This window comes from Lipotes vexillifer, unplaced genomic scaffold (assembly GCF_000442215.2).
Source record: "Lipotes vexillifer unplaced genomic scaffold, Lipotes_vexillifer_v1.1 scaffold905, whole genome shotgun sequence".
Lineage (NCBI taxonomy): Eukaryota > Metazoa > Chordata > Mammalia > Artiodactyla > Lipotidae > Lipotes > Lipotes vexillifer.
The window spans coordinates 1,816,376-1,832,954 of record NW_006796034.1 but is presented as its reverse complement, the minus strand read 5'-3'; the positions used below and the strand labels follow the sequence as shown (position 1 = coordinate 1,832,954).

General features: G+C 34.0%; 1 protein-coding gene across 1 annotated transcript in view; it reads right to left on the bottom strand.

The window, feature by feature from the left end:
• TLCD4 (TLC domain containing 4) overlaps positions 1-16,579 on the bottom strand; it is a 59,452-nt gene that overhangs the window by 22,875 nt on the left and 19,998 nt on the right. The window contains exons 2-5 of the mRNA XM_007468121.1: positions 15,750-15,915; positions 11,672-11,761; positions 9,869-9,927; positions 7,581-7,675 (exon numbers count right to left, since the gene is read on the bottom strand). Of these exons, the coding sequence (XP_007468183.1) occupies positions 7,581-7,675; positions 9,869-9,927; positions 11,672-11,761; positions 15,750-15,904 (399 nt within the window). The 5' untranslated portion in view covers positions 15,905-15,915. The remainder of the gene's footprint in view (positions 1-7,580; positions 7,676-9,868; positions 9,928-11,671; positions 11,762-15,749; positions 15,916-16,579) is intronic.

The following is a 16,579-nucleotide window of genomic DNA, read 5'->3' as shown; positions in this document are numbered from 1 at the left end:
TTTCCCTACTTTTTTCTGCTGATCTAAACATGCTTTTATCTTTTTTTTTTGGAAGACTGACTAAGTCTCATCTACCTCAAAAGCTCTCTCGGAAAATTTTAAAGAAACATATATATATATATATATATATATATATATATATATATATATATATATATATGAAAATTCCTGAACAATTTATATAAACTGCAAGAATATACATAAGTATTGTCAGTAGTTATCTCTGGAGACTCAGACCTAGAAAGCGTTATACTTACTAAGCCCTGTATGTCCACAAACTCAGAATATTTTTATAAACATGCATATTTGGACAAAAAAATAATGGAAATTAACACATTCATCTTTCCATTTTCTAAATTGCTATAGCATTACAGAGTTGTCACTGGGTGATGTGTTACTTGAATTTTTAAAGATAGTTTCCCATAGTTAAATCTCGGAACCTGCGGGACTGAATTAGGTAGCTATCATATTCTTATTCCTCACCTCTCCCTACCACCACCTCCTCAGTTCAAAACCACTGCGAGCTAGTGAACTATGCGTCAGTAACCTGGCTTCCATAGTCTCTGATCCTGCACATCAATGACTCTCGACCTGTTTAATCCAGTTCACCCATGAGAGTCAGCATCACGTGTGGCACAGGCTTCCACAGGCACAGGTGGCCATTAGATAAGATTCAGGTTATGTATAACTCCTTGCTACCCTATCCTTACCCCACCAACAAAACCTACTAAAATACAAGTGAGATAGACACTAGTAAGAGGACAGGTTTAATTCAGCTCTAATAAATTATACATTTGATACTTTACTGTTAGTAAATTATGGCAAAACTCACAACTGACTCTGGTCAATGTGGTGTTTCCATTTCTGTCATCTATCTTTAAGGAGCTTTGCCTATAGTAAAATTCATACTGCCCATGGCCTCTGCATGACTCTATGAGGGAAAACAAAATAAGATTTGTCTGATCCCTTCCAGAGCTTAAAAGAAAATTTTCCTTTCAGCCAGTGATTATGAAAATCTGGATTTTCTTATCACAGGACATTTAATTTTCTAATAGCCAAGAGTGACTAGGGTCAGGAATTTAGAAGGTGAGGGAGAAAGATAAATAAAATTATTATGCACCTACTACTGCTAGCATGATACTAAATACCGTGCCACTATCAATGGCTTGGAGTGGGACGGGCACACTTTCCCACCACTAGGGCTATGTAATTGGTGTGAGGTAAGTTATGGGCACTGGGGTTTATATAAAAATGTGACTATGTTCTACTGTAGCAATTATGAGGTACTTTTTCTAGGCTACTTAGACTGACCCATAATCTTAGGACATTTCCATGGGAAACCCTTTCAGAGCACCATGAATCTAGAAATGAGATTTGGGAACAAAATCCACCCTATATTTAATTACTCTTTGCCTAACTTTAATCATTCAAGGTTTTTGATTATTTACTTATAAGACAGAGTTGAAGGTTTGAGCTAACACACAGGACCGGATTGGACTGCCCAATCTGGCTCATGTGCAACAGTGATCTTACCTAGAATTAAGCTTTACTAACTACTACAAGGATAGAGGCTATCAGATAATTCAGAGGAAGCAGAGAGAGGTTTGGGACGTGAAGGGCAGTTGGCAAGCCAGGTCCTTCCTGTGTTGAACAAGCAGCACTGGCCCAGAAGATGTGAAGGCTCTACTAGGTGAAGTTCACCAAGTTCCTCGCAGGCAGTGAGAGTTTATCTTATAAAACATCTCCATTTTATACCTCCAAACAACTGTACAGACTACATGACATTCTCCAAAGAGCCAGGCCTCACAGAGCCTGGGTTCTCTTTACTATAGGGAATCCTTAGCCAGGAACAGGCTAAGAGCATTCCAGAGTTAAGACCTCTTTCTCCTAACAAATGTCGGTACATACCCTATTTACCCAAAGGTCCTGTCGACAAGGAGATTAGACCTGGGTCACTTGCCTTCTTTTCTTCCCCTCCCTTTCTCCCAAGGAAGTGAATGGATCTGCAGACCAGCTGCTCTCACCCCTTCCTCCCTGGGTTACTTAAGAACTTGGTGATAAAACGTAGCTTATTCTTACTTGCCCATTGCCTAGCTCTCCAGTATTAGAACTAAATCCAATCATTTCAACAAAACAGTTGAATCACAGAATCTCAGACTTAGAATAGAACTTTAAAGACGATTTAGTATAAGCTCCGACCTAAAGCTTCTACTTATTATATGTATCTGATTGAAGATATCTTATGGTAAAAAGAACCACTTTAAAAGGCTGTTGTTATAATCTTCTATTCACTGGGAATGATCCTTTTGTAAAACAGCAGTCTCCCCTACCTCTCTTTACCATCCCCATTGGTCCTAATCCCAATGTCTGAACTAAATCAGAGTAAGTCTACTTCCTCTTCCACTTAACAGTCCTTTCACATGTCCAAGGACATTTCAAAGCCATGTAGTTGTCCTACAACTTATCTTTTCAAAGCTGACCTCTCTGGGTCCTTCAGTTGTTTACCCCAGGGCAATAGCCACCTAATCTAATCTCCCCTCTACAGTTATCTGGCAGCTCGCCCGAGAACATATGCAATTTTAGAGACTCCAGATTCTGTGGGTATGGTCTAACTAGGAAACTGTAATTTGTTTGAACTGGATACCGTACCTCCCCTAATAGACTAAACATTTAAAAACAGCTTTCTTTTTTAGCAGATGTGACATGCTATTGGTACAACTACAATTGTGGTCATCTGCCACTTCCCAGTCATTCCCCTCTTTTTATACATTGTCAAGTCCAAGTGCAAAACTTGACAATCATCACTATTCAGTTCCATCTATTCGTTTCAGCTTATTATTCCAGCCTGAAACTTTAAAAACTGTAATACATCATCCAACATATTATTAGTTCCTCTTCCTAACCTTGCTTCAAGTTAATTGATAAGCTTGCATATTTTAAACTTTATTTTATTGTGGTAAAACATACATAACACAAAATTTACCCTTTTAACCACTTTTAAGTGTACAGTTCAGTGGCATTAAGTACATTCATGTTGTTGTGCTGCTATCAGCTATCCACCTCCAGAATTTCTTTATATTCCCAACTGAAACTCTTACCCATAAACAGTAACTTCCCAACACCCCTTTCATCCAGCCCCTATCTTATCTTCTGTCTCTAGGAATTTGACTACTTTAGTTACCTCATGTAAGAAGAATCATATGATAAGATTTCTTTTTAAAAAACCCAATTAAGAACAAAATATCGACTAGGGTGGACATGGCAATCCTCTTCGTTGACACCTATTTTATCATCACACATCAAGTCCAATACATGAACTGTTTTCTTTCCTGGTTATTAAAGGGAAATAGGTTTCAAAAAATCAGGCCAGCTTAGAGAAAGAGAAGGACACAGCTCTGCTAAGGTAATCCCACTATGCACATCTGAGGAGATGCTCTGTGCCCACAAAAGAGCATGAAGCAGTAAACACAGAACCAGGAAGAAAGAGAAGAGTCCCTCCTTACTGAAACTGAGGAAGGCCTTAGAAGAGGTTTGTTATGGTCGTGAAATATGGGAAAGAAATGCTCACATCAGGTATTCTACATTAAAAATGAAATACTGAAACAAATCCCAAAACCAAAAACACACATACCTATATGGAATATGTATGTATCTTTACATATACACACACATAGAACACATATTTTATGAATAAAAAACTGAGCACTTAATATTTTTACCATGGCTAATCCCTCAGTTAGTAGTAAAAGTAATAAACTATCATAGCGCTTTTATATAGATTTGTATAAGTGAGCTATAGAAATACTAATAAAACAATTTCTAAGACTTACTTCTGCTAGTCTATCACTCATTACTGTATAAGAAAGCTGTCAATCTTTTATTTCAGTAGGAAAAAAAGTTATCTAACATATTATACAACTTCTAAAAATATTTTTGTTTGATTTAAATACTTAAGATGTCTTATTATATATAAATTTAGTGGGAAACAGAAATCACAAAGACCTTACTAGTGAATCTTGCTTTAGTGAGCTATATTAAGTACCTATTTTTAATACCTACCTAGTCTACAGAAAAGTTAATTTTTGAAATTTTGTTATCTTAAAATGTTGCTGTAACAGCCACTATAGTTACCTAAAATTTTTCTTTAAGGCTATCTTAATGGGAGAAAAAAAGGAAATACATTATTTAAGTGTAACTGAGAACATGCAACACTATTTAACTCACCTTAAAACAGTAGTTTTTCTTTAACACTGTTAATGATAAAATGTTAGTGAGTCATGGCATTTGTTTCACAGCACTGTGGAAATTTTTGTTTAGACTAAACATAAGACCAGTATTTTTCTACTTCTTGTCTCCTGACGTAAATTACAACTTGACCTTATCTTACATAACGAATCTCATTTTTCAGTACCACTTCATACACAGTTGTTTGCAAAATGTTTTTAAAACATAGATAACTGGGGTAAAATATTAAACAAAAATCAAAAATCTTCACCTTCAAAGTATCACACCTAATACTAATACCCTTAAATAAATGTAACAAGAGGCATTTGAAACCAAACGTTCTTCTTAAATTGCCGCAGAATGGTTTAATGATTAGATCCTAGGGTAATGGAAAGATGCAGAAGAGTTGGCAAAGTACGCAGAGACTCAGTGATTTTCTTGTCAAGTTTAAAAGTTTTCCAAATATACTATAACTCACTATCTAAAGATGTGGTTTGATTGGGGAGGGGAGGTGATTCACAAGGAATACAGGAGAAAACTAACGTTATCCAAGAAGTCAGAAAGGGAGAACAAAAGAGGATGGTTTATCCCTAAACATAGGACATTAAAGCCTAAATGTGTCACTTCCTTTATGATAAGAGATTAACCTGTCATATTTTCCCTGATAATGAGTATCCTGCCCAAGGGATGAAAGCTGAAGATCAAGAAAAAAGCTGTAGGATTTTTACCTTTCTATGTAGGCAAAAGAGAAGATTTCTTAAGCTCTAAATTATTCCATGAGATGATTTTAAAACTCCAGTAAATATATTAGAGAGAGGATCAAGACATTATATAACTTATTTACAACCTACAATACCCTAAGTTCAAAAGACTCTTACTTAAAAAAACAAAAAAAGGGCTTCCCTGGTGGCGCAGTGGTTGAGAGTCCGCCTGCCGATGCAGGGGACACGGGTTCGTGCCCTGGTCCGGTTAGATCCCACATGCCACGGAGCGGCTGGGCCCGTGAGCCATGGCCGCTGAGCCTGCGCGTTCGGAGCCTGTGCTCCGCAATGGGAGAGGCCACAACAGTGAGAGGCCCCGCGCGTACCGCAAAAAAATTAAAAAAAAAAAAAAAAAGACTTACTTTTGTTATGTCAGATAAGGTAAAGTTGTTATTTACATTCAACTATTCAGCAGGGCGTACATTTAAAACCTACAGGTAATTAGCCTCTATTCTTCACTTTAAGTTTTAATTAGTTCCAGTTAGAAAAGCTTTTAAGAAAAAAAGCTTACTACAAACAGCTTAAATAGTTGCAGAAGTATCAAGTCGAAGTGCTTTCCAAATGCCAGTTCTCATTGCATAAGGGATAAGAATTTCATAAAAGTTTAAACAAAATAATAATAGTAGTAGCACTTGCTGTTGGTATTTTGTTAGCCTTACTTAAAATGCACAAAGTAACCTGGGAATTCATTGCATGGGAAAAAAATTTTCTTATATTCAAATAGTACACGTAAGATCTATAAATGACATAGGATCTCTACATCTATAAATATTTATTTCATCAATTTTGTTTCTATTTTGTTTCCCTATGAATAGATTCACTTTAATTAGATAATTTTCTTTCATACCATTCATTTATTTCATACAATAGAACAAAGGAAGACATATCAAAAAAGCAACCATCTCTTGAAAAAATTGCAGTTGATTTTATCAACTTTACTAAATAAGGCAGCAGTTAATTTCTTTTTTAAAAACCCAGCATTCACTTCACTAACATTTTATAAAGGCATAAAAGTCCAAAGAGAAAATAGTATTCCTCCCACATAATGAAATATTCAACTTGTCATTCCATGCACAGCAGCCATTTGCCAAGCCTGTGACTTCAGTGGCCGAGAGAGAACAGCAGTTCATACTAGTCACATTTACAAATGCACGTAAATGACCTGTTATCTTTCACCAGCTTATATTCTTTTCATAGCACAATGATTATTTGTGACTCATGTTTAGAGACCATACTTCTAACCTGCAGCACGATATTAAACTCATGCGAGTACCCACACACATTCTTCCCTGAGTCAACCAATATTTTGTTAGTCAGTTTCCCCGTCTCTTTAGCAAAAGTGTTCAGGAAACAAAGTGCATGTATTGCAACTATCTAAGAGCTGTAAAAGGTAGAAGTCTATATGTTATAACTACCTATAATGTATTAAAATCTAAAAAGGAAGACAAGGAAATAAACAGTAGGAAATGCCAGTAAAAACAGCCTATTGCTTCAGAAGAATAAAGTGATTATGGATCCCTACTGGGATCCTATAAATACCTACTTATTTATAACATTAAAACCAGCATAGTTTTTAAAACATTTACATTAATTATTTAGACTTATGACTTTAAATGGGTGATATAAAGAGATGCTTTGATGTATCTTATTCTTGCAGAAATAATGTAATCTGATGTCTTATTCACCAGCTATCCTTGTGTGGGGCAATATAAAGAAAAATAGAAGAATATTATTAATACACATTTGTATGAGTTTTTTAAAAGCCCTCAAAATCGTCACAAATGTCCAGTAATATACAGATTTTATTAATACCAAGTAAGAAAAAAAAAAAGCCAGTGGTTACATTTATGTTTTAAAACAGGAAAAACATGGAATGGTATACCACATGTATTACATAAAATTTATACTATTCGAGTTTACATACGTCTGTTATTTCCCAGTATCTATCTTGGGTTTGGTGGTCTATCTAGGTTGAAAAATACTTGATTGAGGAGAAACCTAACAAAGATGCAAGGGGTATAAAACTGCTAATTTACAAATGTATAATGTATTAAAATAATGTTAGAAATAAAAGTTAATATGCCCTAGATTTGCTGGATCCTCTATTAGCTCAGTCTGGAAGTCTGATGAAGCCTCTGAACAAGACTCCCCTCCGCCCACCCCTGCTCTAGCATACTTAAGTGTAACTATGCATGTACGTGGAACTGTACATGAAATTAAACAGAAAAGAAATACTTCAGCTGGTTATACAGGAATCTATACCTAGCTCCGGCTGTCAAAACATACATGCATCTAGAAAGACAGACAAGTATCAGTAGCCACATGATCCTAAAGGTTCTGAGTGAACATTCAGGAAATTGGGGTCATCTGACTTTCTCAAAGTGTGTGAATCCAAATAGACACACTAATACAAACGCGTAAGTAAAGCTATTATTTTTGTTAATACACAGGATAACATCACAAGAGTGATTCCTGAATGCATTTGGGGTTGATCTTTTATAAATTAAGAATTGTATGTTTAGATTTATATTCACCCTTGAGTCGTTACTCCCAATCTTGTCTGCTTGTCAGACCACTGTAAATCCTGGCACTCACCAGTACAAAGTAGTATGCATACAGCGCTGTACAATGGTGAATTATAAAATACTTGTCACCAATCACTTTCCAATACCAAATGAGAATCAACAAATCTGTAACAAGGAAAAATAAGATATTACACAGGAAGAAAGCTTCATTGTTTTTCAAGTGTATTTAACTTTCTCCTGACATCACATCACAGTCCACTCTGAGCCCACAGCACTTGTCTCGTACATCAGGAGTTCAACTACCCCTTTTACCAGGAAGTATGTGCTTCCAGATAACTGTCTCCCCTACACTACTGGGACTTCTCTAGGAAGAGGACCAAGTGTGGGCATCCAGCACAGTGCCAGGTGTATAGCTATGTAATGTAACATATTTGTTGAAAGTATAAACGAATTAACTTGTTACAGGGTTAAATAAAATGAAAATATTACAGAATAAAAATAATTTTAAAATAAGGCTAAATTACTGATTTTTGTCACTATAATAATCGGATAAGACAATCTCAGAAAAGGTATAAAATGACTAAGTCGTTTATAACACAAATTCAGCAAAAGAATTTTTAAGGTAACAAAGAATGTGGTTACATATTAACTCAAAATAGCCAAAAAAATAAAACCCAAAACACGAAGAACTATAACTATTACAAAGATATCTTTAAAAAAAGTTCAAGGCATCCATTTTTCTTTAAATTCTAAATCAACACCACAATTCAGAAAATTGCTTCATTTAATAAAACAGAAACATCTCAAACTGTGAACACAAGTATTTTCTTTACCAAATGGTTAAACATGAAATGTAAACCTGGAAACAAATGGCTATCATGGATGGAAACCAGAGGATGATTCAGGTTTTGTGGGTTTGGAGCTTATAGCATGAGAAGCTTCTTTTATAGAAAATAAAAATTACTAATACAAAACTAGATGTGAATATATATAAAGGTAAAAGAAATCATCAAATTATAAATTTTAAGGAGAGGAAAAAATACCACAAATGTGGAAATCAAGAAAATTTAGAACTATTAGTAATTAACTGCCTGATATGCTTCTCTAGATACATTTTTCCTATATTTGGCTGTATATTCTTTGGTCACCAATTTATACGATAATGATCTTATAATATTTTCTATAGAGAGAATAAAAGAATTCATCTTTCATTCAGCTTGGTTTAGAAAGTTTGTTTCAGTTCATAACTTATTTTTAAGTGTTTTGAATTATTACCTTATTTGAGAAAATCTTTACCAAGTTTCTTTCGTACAAGATTTCCTGGGTAGTAACTACTCTCTGAATTGACAATACTCATTAACCAGTGTATGAGGCATATTAGAAATTTTGTGTTAACCTTGTCAATGACAGCATTTTGTGCCACAGAGCAAATCTCTTCCCTATATGTCCACAAGATTCACTCTTCTTTTAATTGGGCCGTTGAATAATCCAATAGCCTATTCATTATTTCTATCCCAAATGTATCTTTTCCTCTTAATAAATTACTGTGTTTTGGTTTAATCTAATTTTTTTTTTTTTTTTTTACAATTCACTTCTTGATGGCAGAAAATTTTCTACCGAGTCCATCACTCGTCTTTATCACTTTTGTTTCACAGTCCATTATTTTTACTTGGATTTTCTTTCAGCTGTTTATTAAATTTGAAAATTACAAAATAGGGTTCCCTGCATAAATGTCCAAATCAGAGATCTCTTATTTCTCTCTTGTTTTATTGAGACAGTCCAAAATGTCTTTTCAATGTCTTTTCAAAGAGCATATTCTCAACTTAACTTTCCCTCTGTCTCGTTGTGTAAAAGGTTATTCCAACCTCATCCAACATGAGAGAAAATATGACAGAGGGAAATGTGAAGTAGAAAGAGTCCATGATCTTAACTGATTATGACTAAAATACCTTACTTTTGCAAATCTTACCAAAACAATAAAAAACCATGACCATGGGAGCACATTTCAAGGGCCCTTGCAAGTGAGGACCCTGAGGCTTAAACTTCCTTAGCATCATGGTAATTGCACCTGAGCGACTCTTCAGTCCAAAAAGGACCCATCACTAGTAAAAAAAAAAAAACAAAACATCCAGGCCTAACTGAGGCCCCATTCTGCAGCTCTGATCTTTGAGAACCAGAGAGCCAACATGAAAAATGTTTCATGTTCTACCATTACAGCAGATATTTTTTTCCCTCAGTATGGATCCTAAAAGTTGCTTCTTAAATAAATAAACCAAAAGCATAGACTATGTATGTATTCTTTGCATAATTCCATAAGTAGTCTAAAAAGAAACAGACAGTGAACAACATATCACATACCAGAAATGAGGTAGCCTGAAGCAATAGCAATATTCACTTTCACAAGAGATGGATCACCCCTATAAATATTAAAAAACAGGTTCCTTTTTTTAGCACATGGTTATAGATGACAGCTACTTTTTTTTCTACTGAGATTTAAATATAATTTAAATGTTCTCTATAGGCGCTCAAATGGTAACTTGTCATTTGCACAAGGTACTGTGTTAGCTATAATGCTTCTAACTGCAATAATCATAATTGCTTATACTTATTAGCCCAAAGTTTTATGAAAATAATATTACCAAAAGACAACACTTTATAAGTGTGGTCACATATGATTTGTTTTTGAAAGGACTCAAATGGAATTCCAGATGCTGGTTGTTGTTGTTTTGATTCCTTATTCTGAATCAGAGACTCAAATCATCAAGAAATCATCTAGCCTACCCCTGATTTAGAGGCACTATACTGTTACCCTCACTTTACTGAGGACTGGAGAGATTTGCCTATTATCACAAGTTAGAAAATGATCGGAACAGAACAATTTAATCCTGCTGTTTCGATCCTTACACATATCAAGATCCTACACTTTTGCCCTGCTCATGCTCTTGGCTCCAAGAAACAGATACAAATTATCAGTCCTTCATCTGACTTTTAATGTGAACTACTGGTAAAATGAACATAAAGTAAAACGGACAACAGGTAAACTACAAGTGGAAATATTTAGTAGAAGTCATGTCTTCTGTACAAATTTTGATCTGTAAATATGATCCAGGAAAATTGGACCTGGAAAAAATTACGGTATCTAAGAAAATGTTAAAATATCAAAAAATATAATAGGCAAAAATTTGATAAGGACAAATTGGTCAACGAATCAAATCTTTGTTATAAAATTTACTTCCCAAAACAACTGGTTCTGTTGACAATCATGTGGGTAAAATAAAAATATGAAGAAAAAGTAGCAATTGTTTAGGTAGAGCACATTAAAACCTGGTCAAGGAATGAAATACACTAAATTAATTCACTTTGAAAAATATCTTCTCAGTGAAAATGTATGAATACTGGTATAACTCTGACCAGCATAATTCCATATTTATGAATAAAAAACAACATCATTGCAGTCAAATAGAGATGGTTAAAAGACCTGGTCAAATTGCCCCACATCCCTCAGAACCCACGTCTATCACATCCCTGTGCAGTGCTTTTTCAAAACACTCCCAATCCCTAAAACTAGACTGAACTCATTCTTCTCATATAATGCCAGGAAGTGCAGTTTGTAAAACTTCTGCCATTGGAATGACATTTAAATTCTTCAAAAAGAATCATCTTACAAATTATCGTGTTATGGCTAAACATAATTATTATTCGTGCTAATAATAATGTGGTACTAAATTCCTCTCACATGGACATCTATAATTCTCATTTTCCTATTCCTGGTATCAAATGATGGGTCAAACATAAATTGAAAGACTAAGTCTATCCTATCTATCTGACTATCCTATCTCAATAATAACTCATTTTTGCTCAGAACAGTGTTTACAATAACTTGATTTCACTCACTAACACGGTATAAACGCTTACATAATCATCATACTCTCCCTGTTTTGGATAATAATTGCAATACTAATGCAAAATGGCCCTCATTATTTGTATTAAATCTAAAATAAATCATTCTAATGCACCTTGCTGAAGTATGTCTGAACACAAGCATTTTAACAAACCATACACCATCAATATGTTTTCTGTTTTAAAGTAAAGAGATGTTCTTATTAATAATTAAAATCAAAACATAAATCAAATTGACTATATTGGAAAGAAACAGCTTACCAAAGTGGATCAGCAATAGTAGCCTCATCAAACAAGAATATGTACAAGCCAATAACCCCAACCACCAAAGAATGACACGTAGACACTACCCTGCAATGAGATGAGATAGACACAAAGATTTTAGAATCTGTGCAATAAATTTTAACTAATTCTGGCAAGTCATTTAACACTCTGAAGAAGTTAAATCTGGAAGCATTTAAATATAGGATTGGAGTACATCTGAGAATATAATACAAAATTGCTATTTAGAAATCCAAGGGCCACGGGCCACAACTTTACTTTGGAATCAATAACAAGAAAGATGCCCAGGTCTACAATTTCCTGCTAGACAAATGATGAATCACTTATTGATTAAAGGGTCTAAAGCAGAAGCATATCTGATGAACCAGTTGACAGAGTTTTGTGCAAACAGATGGCATTTGGTAAGCACACTACCCTGCACCCTGCTCCATCCCCAGCAGCATCACTGCGGGATTAGTTCCTGCTCCAATCAGTTAGGAATGACATCCAAATCTACTAGCCTTAACGAACTCCATATTCATGGATCAGAATTGGAATGGATCATGAAATGAAAATGTATTCCCTTGGAAATTTCAGTTTTAATACACACATTATTGTACTTGATTCTTGTAACAAATCTGTGAGAAAGCTAAGGTGGCTATTATTAGTGTCTCATCATTATTATGAAATCACTTCTAAATAGAAAAATGGAGGACCATGAATTTATTCAGAAAAAATCTGTTTTTAAAAGAAATGCCCAAGTGAAAACAAAATGTTCACATGATCCACGTGGCATTTTCTTTATAGAAGGAATAACTTTTAGTTGAAAAACATCAGTTTCTATGAACATATCTTGCTAAAAATTTAATGACTTAACCAATATGCAAGCTCTATGATATCCTACTTAAAGAACCGTATACAGGATACTATATGCTTACTCACATAATGAAAAAGTTTATGAGTAATGAAGTTTCTCTTCTCTTTGTTAGAACAAAGGATGAGAGGAATAGCAAAGTTTTCTCTTTAGAAATTAATTGGTATGCAATGAATCTCTCTACAATATGACCCAAATCTTTAAAAGTGAAATACATCAACCAATACAAAGTTTGATATTAAAAAGTCTCCTTGTAACTTGAAAAATCAATATACTTGATCTAATATATGATGTGGTCCTAAGTAAACATATCAAATTAAATCAAATCATATTTTAAATGCTCAAAGAGTCTCACTAATTTAAAGGCACTGAGTCCTTTGTAATACCAAAATACATTTTGAAGTGTGATAATCAACTCAATTAACCTGGTTTACAAGTCTGGAATTTTCACGCCAAGCACACCTGTGTTCCATTTGAACATAGCAAGATAAAAATGTAAGTTCCTTGATCTCAAATAAAACATGCCATCTAAATAATCAGACAACCAGCTTTCTGTTGCCATTCAAAAATTCTATTAAAGGAAAAAGCATCACCTTTTACTAACCTGTTGTCTTAGTAACCTTCTATCAAAAAGTTTCCTTTTGGAAAAAATCTGGATTTTTGTTCCTGATACTCAGGCCTCAAATTGCCTACTCTGTTGAGATGCTATATGGTAAAAGGGAAGAATTACAAGCCCTCAGCTTATGGAAATGGCATATAATTCACGAGAGAAAAGTTACATGTTACTTGGATTAAATAGCTCCCACTATAATGAACAGGAGAAACAAACTTCAGGAGAGGAAAGTTACATGTTACTTGGATCAAATAGCTCCCACTATAATGAACAGGAGAAACAAACACCCTGTGCTTACATGCTATTCTGTATTAAAAGTCTATACGTTCAGAAACTTCTGTTAGTAAAAATTTCATATTTCATTCTTTAAAATCAGATTCCTGGCAATGCAAAATGTAGATTCCTCAGGGTCTTAAAAAAAACACCAAGATAAAATATTTCAATTTTGTTTAAAGAAGGTTAAAAAGGAATGTTTGTTGGTTTCTTTTTTTTTTTTAAGGAAGTAATGACAATTTTAGAATAGCACTTTAAAATTACTGATGTAATCACTCGCAAGTAGTGTATTACCAACAGAAATGACATAGCTCAATCAGATAAAAGAGTTATATTTTGAAGAAGCAGATTTAAAAATTAGGAATATTTCAGCACAACAGGACTTTCCATGCCATAGGAAAGCAAGTGGAAATAATAAGTTTATTTAATTATATAATATAAATAACATCTATAGGTATGTATGTTTGCAGAAGAAGTAACAATTAAGTATAAGATCTTCTCACTTATAATTAATTCAACTGTTACTCTCAGGTGTGAATTTTCTGGAGAGCTTTTCTGCCTTCTGTCCTTTTACTACTAGACGATTTGGGCCACTCATCGTTCAGAGACTCTTTCCTGATTACTAGAGAGAATTATGTGGGTTGTGTTGATCTGTCTGTTTTAAGACTGGAATCTGGATTTCAAGACAGATGTGTATTCAAAAAGCAGCCAATTGTTTTTCCTTCTTTGCATTCTCCACCTCACAGTTTAAGTCCCATGTAAACCAAGCTGGAGTGGGAAACAGGAGTAAATTTGAGAGAAAATAGCATAGCTTAATAGTATTTGAATAGCATAATGAATCATATAATCCCAGACTCCTTTTTCAAATGGGAACTCAGTTTCCCAAAAATGCAAAGTATTTCTCAATTGCATCATTTCATTTCATTTTTACCTTTGCTTCTATCTATCTGTACCCTCCCTGTTTCTTTGGCTTGCACCTCGCCAAGATTCAAATGCCTTTACCTACCTTAACCATGTTGAAATGGAAACGAAAACAGTTCAAAATTTAGTCGCAGAAAATGTATGTCCCCCTCCATATCCCTTTCCTTCTCTTTCCCAACTATTCTATCTTCATGTTAGAAATGGTTTTACAAAATAGTGGTTAGTATCTTTTGTATCCCACATTTGAACAATACTTTTGTGCTATTGTTTAGACAAAAGAATCATACCTCTTACTTTTCAAAAATATGTGGAGAAATAATTCTCACTTTTGGGGAGAAGAGCTATAACGTGTATGAACCAGACAAATCAGTGTAAGGTGCAGAAGAAAACAACTAGTCTTTTCACAGTCTGAGTTATAAAAGTGAGTGGCTGCAAAACAATTTGGCTCAAATAGATAGGGCATTTCAGGTCACATACGACCATTCTCAAATAAATAGACTTTGGCAGAAGTTTTTAATTCTGAAAGGAAATTTCAATGAAAAAATAATTATAGCAATTTTGGAGATCTGCTGAGTTCATTTTATAGTTAGCATTAACTTCAACAATAAACAGTATCCCATAGCTGCTCTAATTCACTGAGGTTTGCAAATGCACAGAGGTGTTTGGGCAGCTGAAATGCTCTGAAGCAAGTGAAGCAGTCATCAGAGTCCGTCTGTGTTTGAAACCTTGTGAGAGATTAATGAGTTGCACATACACAAAAAATTCGCAAACCAACTAATTAAAACTCTGGCAGGTTTCTATATCCTTAGATGTCTTATTCGTTTTCCATTTACTTTTTTGTTTAAAAGATCTAAAAAGCAATTTTTACTTTAGAATTACATAACAAAAGAACAGATTCTGGAGGGCTATGAATTAAAATGAAAAGTTCATTAAAAGAGAGACATGTGCTAACCGTGCACCAGGTTCTTCGGTGTGTAGTGTTTAACTGTCCTAGGTTGGGCTAAGCCAGCCCGATACTATATATAGGCTACTCACAGCCCCAACTAATGTTACTTCTGTTACCATTTCCAAAGAACATGTGTTTGTTGTCATAAATATTTCAGAGGAGAATGCAAAACAGTGCCTTCCACCACAATCTGCCAGTCTACTTAACACTTCCCTGGACAGTTAAATAAATTTTTCCTAACATCTTTCAGAATAAGAATTGAAAATTTTTTCTTGTATGAGATCGAGCTACTTGTCTTTCCTTTTATTCCTAATGTCAAATTAAAAAATTTGACCTAAGATTTTGTTAGATCCTAAATGAAAAAGACTTTTTGGAAACATCTTAAATGCGTAATTTTATTTCAAAAGACTAGGTATTTTTTAATCAGTCATTTACATTTCGTATGCTTTACCTTGAGTTCCATTCAATCTTCTTTTCGAAGTTGAGATTATTAAAACCTGGAGAAACTTTTGCTGAAAACCAATAACTTACAAAGTGGAAAAGAAGCTGAAAGGTGAAAAAGCTGGTAAAACCAGCGCTGATGACCAATATGGTGTTGGTATCCATATTTCTTCAACCTGTTAAGAGAAATGTTGGCTATGAAATCCTTTAAATTGCTCATAATACACCTAAATTAATTTTTAATTTTAAAAGAGTATGTGGTTGTATTTTTAGTGATTTATTTTAATTTAGCACAAATGTAAGAATACAAGGAAACTATATGAATTTTAAGCCTTTACCAGCTATCTGTCATGTATCTCATATTTGTACTTAAAAGAGGGGAAGATCTATTATCTTAAAGATTTCAATATTATAAATGTCAGGAGACAAATTTAACATCATGATACTCAAAATTACCTAAGCCTAGAGTTTACCACTAAGAGGGAATTTCAAGTACTATAACTGAAGGTATTCTTTTAGTAATATTTTTAATTAAACTAAGGACAAATCACCTGATTTCTCTATGCCTCAATTTTCTCATCTATAAAATAAGAAAGTTGGTTAGATAATTTCTAAGAAACAATTAAGCCAAAATAAGGATAGAACTAACATTATCTGCTATAGCAAAACAAAAACCAATTATACAAGAAAAAAATAATTGTACAGTGTGACAAACATTTAAAGTTTAAGAAGAATAATACCATCTTGGAAATAATCATACCACTGTTACTGCTTAAATTAGTATTTAACTTTTAAAAAAATATTTTGCAATCACAGATATCCTTGAACCAAAAATCCTCC